At 45.8% G+C, this 8,077-nt stretch overlaps 1 protein-coding gene across 1 annotated transcript in view; it reads left to right on the top strand.

The window, feature by feature from the left end:
* ADGRB1 (adhesion G protein-coupled receptor B1) overlaps positions 1–2,709 on the top strand; it is a 198,183-nt gene extending 195,474 nt beyond the window's left edge. The window contains exon 32 of the mRNA XM_041459547.1: positions 2,512–2,709. Coding sequence (XP_041315481.1) covers positions 2,512–2,709 — 198 coding nt within the window. The remainder of the gene's footprint in view (positions 1–2,511) is intronic.
* Positions 2,710–8,077: the final 5,368 nt, after the last annotated feature.

An 8,077-nucleotide genomic window follows, 5' to 3' on the forward strand; every position in this document is an offset into this window, starting at 1 on the left:
CAGATCTGGGAGCATCCTCCCAGCATGAAGGAGAGGCTGAAGGTCAGGAGTGTGGCAGATGGAGAGAGACTGCTAAAACAGGGATTGGCTGCAAACAGAACCTGATGCTGAAGGTGGCCATAAATAATGCCATCAAAAAAGGCCTCTTGTTTGAGGGGAAAAACAGAATTATTTATGAACTTCACGCATAAGATCACTTGTCCTGCTCTCTAATACAGCTGTGGACATCAGCACCTTTGAAAACTTGTGGCATCACAGCAGTGGTGGAAGGAAAAAAAAAATGTTTTCCATTGAAAAAAGTATGTCTTGAACAAGGTTGTTTTTCTTCACCTTTTGGGAAACTTAATTTCATTCCAGTTTTTTTCTCCATTTGTGCTTTTTTCGCTGTGTTCCTTCCAGCTGTATCTTTCCAGGCAGACTGATGGTCTCCAAAAAACACTGTAGGTGGAAATTTCCTCTCAGGAAACTTCCAGCTTGTCTCATCAAGACACACACAAGAGTTAAATAGGTTCCAATTTTAGTTGTAGTGATTCTAAAGTAAGTTCCAAAAAAGATAATGGAATAAATCACGAATTTTATCACTTTTTCTCTTGTATTAGTATTAATCACTGTCGTGTTATGTCATGGAATAAAGTAAGAATAACTCCAGCAGCATAAGGAAAGCTCTGTATTGTAGACTTTAATTAAAACCTCAGCTGCAGATTTCAAGAAATTGAGAATTGAGTGGTTTACATTCTTTTGAGCAATACTTTTACACAACCTGATTAAAAAAAAAAATCTCTTTAAAATGACTTGAAAACTTATTTTCCTCCCTTTGAATGAAAATAATTTCAGAATGCCTTCACTTCACTTGGAGATGTTTACCTGGATTGTGCATTCCCCATTTTCTAACCACCAAAAAGTCTCACCCAGAGCCTTCCTCCTGGGAGTAGTGAAGTGCAGGACCAACTTCAAGCACATTTTATTTTTACATTAAAGTTTGCACGAGCAGAACTCCTGCCTTGGGTGACCCAATGAAAGCTGCCCCTGCAGGGATAATTCCACAGCAGCTTTCCTGTCAGCACTGCAGTGTGGAGCTGGGACAAACAGCCTGACAAAAACATCTCGGGGAAGGACAAACTGAGGAGCTGAGGCTGCTGGATGTGCCTGCAGCAGATGGGGATGGAAGTTTCCTACGGAGCTACAAGGCTCTAAGCAGCATCCTGGAGTGACCCCACAGCCTTTTGTGGCTTCATCTCCCCTCAGTCAATACATTTTGGTGACAGCCTCGAGCTGTGCCCCGTCCTGGTGACATGTCCCCTGCACATCTGGCTCCTCACCTTCTCTCCAGGCTTTTCCCTCCTTGTTGTCATCCTCCACACTTTCCTCCCACCCTTCCCACTTCTCCTTTGGCAGGTGGCTCAAAAGGGCTCTGTCATGTCCAGGGAAGCCTTTTCTTGCCCAGTGTTGGAGTGTTTTTGTGGAGATAATGAACTGTGGAAAGCATCACTGGTGTTTGGAGGGGAGAAGTTGAGTGGAACAACTCATTTAAAACCTTTCCTTTCTCTACCCACTGAGGAACACACCCATTTTCCAGCCCCTCAGCCCTCCCCAGAGCATATCAGCAAAAACATGGAAAGATTTTCTGGATCAATATCTGTGGTGGGGTGCTGGCGGGAGACTGGGTAATTAAAGCCTCCAGGGCTTGATGTGGAGTTGGTGGAAATGTTTTCAGCCTCCGAGCTGAGCTCCAGCTCCTCAAGCAGCACAGATTTGTTTCCCTGGTGGAGCAGGGAGCAGGTTTTGCTGCAATTAAAGAGTCTGCAAACAGCTGTGCATCAAATGCAATGGGTGTTCAGGAAGACCTCATTGTAATCTAGATTTCATACGTGGGTTGGGTTGGAAGGGACCTTAAAGATCTTATGGTTCTTGATAGTTTCTTATAGTTCTTTAAGACCTTAATAGTTCTTTAAGATCTTATAGGATCTTATAAATCCTATAGTTCATGTAGTTCCACCTATAGTTCCAGAATCCCAAGGCCCTGTCCAAGCTGGTCTTGGATACTTCCAAGGATGGGGCAGCCACAGCTTCTCTGGGAATTCCATTCCAGGGCCTCCCCACCCTCACAGGGAAGAATTTCTTCCCAATATTCCATCTAAATCTGACCTCCTTCATCTTAAAGCCATCACCCCTTGTCCTGTCACTACATCTGTGGAAGTAGAAAAAGAGCTGATACTCTCAAAACCACTCTCAGTTTTTCAGTAGCAAAAACCTCAGCTGAAGGCTGAAATATCCAGTCATTAAATGATGGAGGTGGCAGTGGAACGAAAAACAATATTTTCTTCTTGAAAATAGACAGTTTGTAAGCTAAGTGTCATTTTCATTGATACCCCACTTTATTTTGGGTGAGAAGCTGCACGGAAAAAACGATTTGTTGATACAAGAGGAGGTAAAATCATGGTCTTTCTTGCATTTAGCACTAACTTTTCTTTCTTTCTCTCTCTCCTTTCTCACACTTCCCTCCTCCTGCAGCAAGAAAAACAGCAGACACCAAACAAGAGACCCTGGGAAGGCATCAGGAAAGTCCAGTCCCCGCCATCATGGGTTAAAAAGGACATCGAACCTGTGGCACAGTCTCCCCTAGAACTAAAAACTGTAGAGTGGGAGAAAACAGGGGCCACCATCCCCTTGGTGGGACAAGACATTATTGACCTTCAGACAGAGGTCTGAGCAGAAAGGGAAGAAAAAGGACTTTTTTTTTTTCCGGAAAACAAACGAAACAAACAAAACAAAACCACGTTTTAAAGAAATGATTAAATTAAATCGGAACCGAGCGAGAGAAGTGTTTGGTTTCTTTTGAAACCTTTGGTAAGATGGAGTAACTTTTGTATTGTTCTCAGCAGAGAGGGGGAATATTACTTTATAGAGTATAGTAGCTGTAGGTTCAGGACAACACGAGCTTTCCCAGGCAGGACTGGAGGAGTGAGCCTGGAAGAGAGCGAGGAGGAGGAGGAGGAGGAGGGTGGGGAGGGGCTGCAGGGGACGAGCCCTGCCAAGATGGTCTCTGGTCTCTGCAGCACACCAGGAGCCCTCCTGCTCTGCCACGGGGAGGTGTGGAAGGATGCCCAGCAGCCACCACAGAGGGCCCAGAAGATCAGGGTTGTTTGGGGACACCGAGAGGGGACACCTGCGGGAGCCTCGCTGGGATGTGGCCTGGCTGGGGCAGACCCAGCCTGGAGGGACATCCCTGGCTCCCCCACCTCTCCCTCACCAGCTCATCCAAGAAGGAAGGAGATGGGACACGCCAAGAAGTGGCCACAAGGACATTGCCACTCCTGGGTGCCACGCCACGACCTGGCATTGGCGCACGGTCACAGCGGGTCCCCGTGGAGGGGACGTGGTGGAGTCACCCGCGGCTGGGGTGGAAAGGAGAGGTGGGGCTTCCTCCTCTCATCCCTCCCCAGTGGAGGAAAGGACCAGCTCCAAATCTCCAAATCCTGCTCGCCCCATCTCCAGGGAGAGGGTGGAAGGTGGTAGACAAGACCAACAAGAAGAATGTAGGTCATGTCATTGACTGTTAAATAGATAAACTCAGCAAGGGCCTTGCAAAGGTCCTCTCGGCCTCATCCTTTTTTTTTTTTTTTTTTCCTTTTTTTTTTTCTGTTCTGTTATTTGTCCTTGCTTTCGGACTCAAATTTATTCCAAGCTGCCCCTCCCTGGAAGGCAGAGAGAGAAAAAGGGAAAGACAGATCTGCCACTGTACCTGGAGATATTGGTAAACAGAGACGTTGCCTTAGGACATTGAGACAAACTGACAACATGAATAACGTCCACTTGGAAACAAACAGACAAAAAAAAATACAAACAAAATAATCTATTTTTTTCCTTCTTCTTTTCTTTTCTTCAATAAAAAGAGAACTTGAAACCCGAGACCTTTCTTTTCTTTGGCTCCTGTCATTTCGAATGCCTTTCTGTGCTGTAGGACTGCTCAGGCATGGGGTGAGGATGCCACCTGCTGAAGGTGGAAGGCAAGTTGCTCCATGGAAATTTTGGGATGGTGGGAATACACAGCCCCTTCACCGCTGGCTTGCAGTGCTTTGTTTTGCTTTATTTGGTTTGGGTTTTGGTTATTTTCCCCTCACGGGCTCTTCTCCGCCCTCCCTGCTGCCCAGAGCCAGCAGCAGGTTTGTGGTCCTACAGGAAGGAAGAGGTGGAGCTGATCAGGAGAGCAGGACATTCCCTCTCATAAAATGCAGTCTTTTCATTTCACTATGAAAAAAAAAAAAAAAAGATTTAAATTTTTTCATTTAACATTACTCAAGGTTATTAAAAAAAAAAAAAAAGAAGTGTCTACATTTCACCCCAAAAAGTGTTGTGCAATATTTTTATCATTAAAAAATGTACCAGTGGCATTACACACAGGCTTTATTTCTTTATTATTACTTTTGTCATTCCCAGCACTGTCTGTCTGATGTTTGGACCAACTCTCCCAGTTTTGGAAGTGGATGGAGACAAACCTCTGGCTGTGAGTGGCCAGATTGTGCCAGACAGCAGCGAAGCTTGAACAGAGTCTGAATTATTACTATGCTTGGGTCTCCTTTTAATTAAAAAATACCATACCTCACATTTTTAGGGAAAAATGACCAGTGGGTACAAGATGCCAAGCAATCACTGCCCCCAGCTGTGCTTCCCCCATGGGGAGTTGCTTGATGTGACAAATCTCTGCTTTGACTTCCCTTTGGGCCACATGGGTGATCTCCAAGGACAGAGGCATTTACCTTGCCATTAACGACAGCATACGAAGGATGGAAAGGAAAATTTAAATAAATCCAAATAGTTTAAAAAAATAGGGAAAGTGGTTGCTCATAAAACTGTGACATTGTTCAATATTAGCTTATTCATGAAACAGGAAAGCACAAAGGCCTCCCTCAGATGCTGGGTTGTATAATATTGTAATTATTATAATTACACATGATGAATTTTAGCATACAGGTATCTTTCTACTGTGTTTTAATTATTTTCTTTTTTTTTTTTCCTTTCCCTTCTGCCCACCTGAGCCTGCCCTCTTCACTCCAGCCTTCCCTACTCACCCATTCACTGCAGCCGCCTTTGCAGGACATTAACGGTGTTATGTAATTACAGAGATAAATGTTTGTTTAAGAACTGTTGATATTCGACTTTCTCTGCTCAGCTCCTCCGGTTAATCCTGTTTTCCCATGTCCTGCCCTCCTTCCATGCCTTCCCCTCCTTCCTCTCCGTGTTCGTCAACACTTTTTTTTTTTTTTCTGTACAGTTTTCAGAGCACAAAATGAATGTGTCTTATTTCTAATAAAAGAGGTGGAAACTCCAGCCCTGTCTGCTTTTTACAAGTGCCTCTGCCTGCATCCCATGTGTGCTTTGCATCTCTCCTGGGGGCTGGGAAACCTCTCCTGGCCCCACAGCTGCCACCTGGGCTCTCCATTCTTTCCAGAGTCACGACATGGGACTGAATTTACCCAAATTTCAGCTTTGTATCCTCTCCACACCTCTAAAAATACATGTCCCTACAAAGTACATTTGCAGGACATGAGGAATCCCCTTTTCTGTGCAGTGCAGCTTGTTTTTATTTAGATTTCTCAAACCCACAGCCTTATGCCTCTTTCCCAGTATCATAGGATGTGAAGGGCTGAGATTTAACACAGATCTGGCAGCATTTCTGCTACAGGACAGGGGTGTGGGGTTAACGTTTCCAGCAGGGCCATGGTAATTCTGATGCCACCCTGCCCACATCCTTGCAAAGCCAATCACAGAATTCCAGAATGGTTTGGGTTGGAAGGGACCTTAAAGATCATCCTGTACCACCCCCCTGCCATGGGTAGGGACACTTTTCACTATCCCAGGGTGCTCCAAGCCCTGTCCAGCCTGGCCTTGGACGCTTCCAGGGGATGGAGCAACCTTCTCTGGAAAACCTGTGCCAGGGCCTCCCCACCCTCACAGGGAAGAATTTTTTCCCAATATTTAATCTAAATCTAAATCTACCTTGCTTCAGCTTAAAGCCATTCCCCTTGTCCAATCCCTCAGTACCATTGTAAGAAGTACCTCTCCATTTTTTTTTGTTGTCCCCCATCAGGTACTGGAAGACCCAACCTCACCTGGATTTCCCTGGCACCTCCTGCATGACCAGACAGGACTCTGAGCAGGAGCATGGCTCAGTACACAGGGGTCTGAGGATATCACTTCCAAAATGTGCAAAAAAAAAATTAATTGAGCAACAAATTATTCACTTCCTTTGTGCTTATCCTCGAATGGCTGAAATCATCCAGAAAAAAAAAATTAAAAATTGTGTCTTTACTTCCCTGACTGTGCTCCATCACCTGTTAGACTTTAGGATTATAGGCAGGACTACAAGAAGCCTAAATCTTGGGAAAATGGGCTCCAGGACTGCTGCTCTCCAGAGGCTGAATCCAAAGCCATCACAGCCCAGTAGGTCCTCAGATGTAAAATTTATCTTGGCCTGGCTGAAATAATGTGGATGTCCTGACAAATCTGGAATGACTGCAGACCCGTGGGGCTGCCTGGAGGCTCTTAGCCCAACTCCCCCTTCCCTGAGCCATGATCCAACGTTTCTTAAACCAGCAGCACTCACTGGTGAGTCCCAGGCCTTCATCCTTCCTATGGGAGTGTTTCTCACCCTACATCTGCCATTCCGTGGACTTGGCAGTGCTGGCTTGGACTTGGTGATTTTAAAAATCTTTTCCAACCTAAAGAATTCAATGATTGTGTTGCATTAGGGAAGGGAAGGGAAATACCACCTGTAACTTCCTGAGGTGATGGGCTGGGAGAGCAGGAGAACCCAAGCCTTGGATCACTGGCCTAGAGCTGGCTCAGGAGGTCCTGCTGCTTCCCACCAAAGGAGGCTGGAAGGAGGGAGCACTTCTCCTCACTGTGGGATTAAAAATGAAAGCACTGCCAGTGGTGGTGGGTGCAGGAGGTCAGTGTGGTTTTGGTTTGCACTGGTGGGGCTGCAAGGGAGGGTCACTGAGTGGTTTAGCTTGGAAAGGAACTCCTGAGATCCCCTTGAACTTTCCTGTGTCCCTGTGGTCCTGCCTTGCAGCCATCCAAGGCTCTAGTCCTAAGGCAAAGACAGAACTCCTGGGGACACATCATTGCAGCCTCCCAGTACTTGAGGGATGGTTATAAAAATGAGGGAGAAGGACTTTTTGCATGGGTAGATGGTGAAAGGACAAAGGGACTGGTTTGAAACTAAAAGAGGTGAGATCAAGATGAAATACTGGGAAGAAATTCTTCCCTGTGAGGGTGCTGAGGCCCTGGCACACCCAGAGAAGCTGTGGCTGCCCCATCCCTGGAAGTGTTCAAAGGTTGGATGGGGCTTGGAGCAACTTGGGATAGTGGATATTGTTCCATGGCATGGGGGTGGAATGAGATGATCCCAAAGGTCCCTTCCAACCCAGCCTATTCACTAACTCTAAATTCACCATCATTTCACATGGATGAAGCACAGCAATGCTGTGGAGGTGGATAAATTGTACATTGCACATGCAAGAATTTGTATGTCTTGGTTGCTAAACTGGGAAAACATGGCTGTGCTGGAAAATTGTGAAGAGCTGAAAATGGAAGAAAATGCAAAGTCTGTTGCCTGGGCTGCTCTAATGGATTTACTTGACCTCTTAACCAAACCAGCAGTAGTTTGGCCCAAAACACAGAGCAGGCAAAGCCTGAGCCAAGAACTCCTCCAGGAAAACCACGGAGGAGCAGAGTGACACAGTGAGCATCGATGCACATGAGCTTGGAACATCGATCAAAGCATGAGTAACAGGTGCCTTTTCCAAGGCTCATTTATCAGGGAACAGAGAAACTTGTGGGTACAAGTGATGCCTCAGGTTTTAGCTTTTATGTTTTTCAGATCCTGTACTGCTTTAGTGTGTGGGTCTGGGCTTCATATTAAGGGATGGTGAGCTCTCTTCACAGAGTAGGGAAACAAAACAATTCCTTCTCTCGCTGGGGACCAAGGACAACCAATCCAAATTTCAGGCCCAAGAGCATAAACAACAGCAGACTGAAGAAAGAAAAACAAGAAGGATGGGACTTCATAAGCTAA

This window comes from Pyrgilauda ruficollis, unplaced genomic scaffold (genome assembly GCF_017590135.1).
Source record: "Pyrgilauda ruficollis isolate IOZ18807 unplaced genomic scaffold, ASM1759013v1 scaffold138, whole genome shotgun sequence".
NCBI lineage: Eukaryota > Metazoa > Chordata > Aves > Passeriformes > Passeridae > Pyrgilauda > Pyrgilauda ruficollis.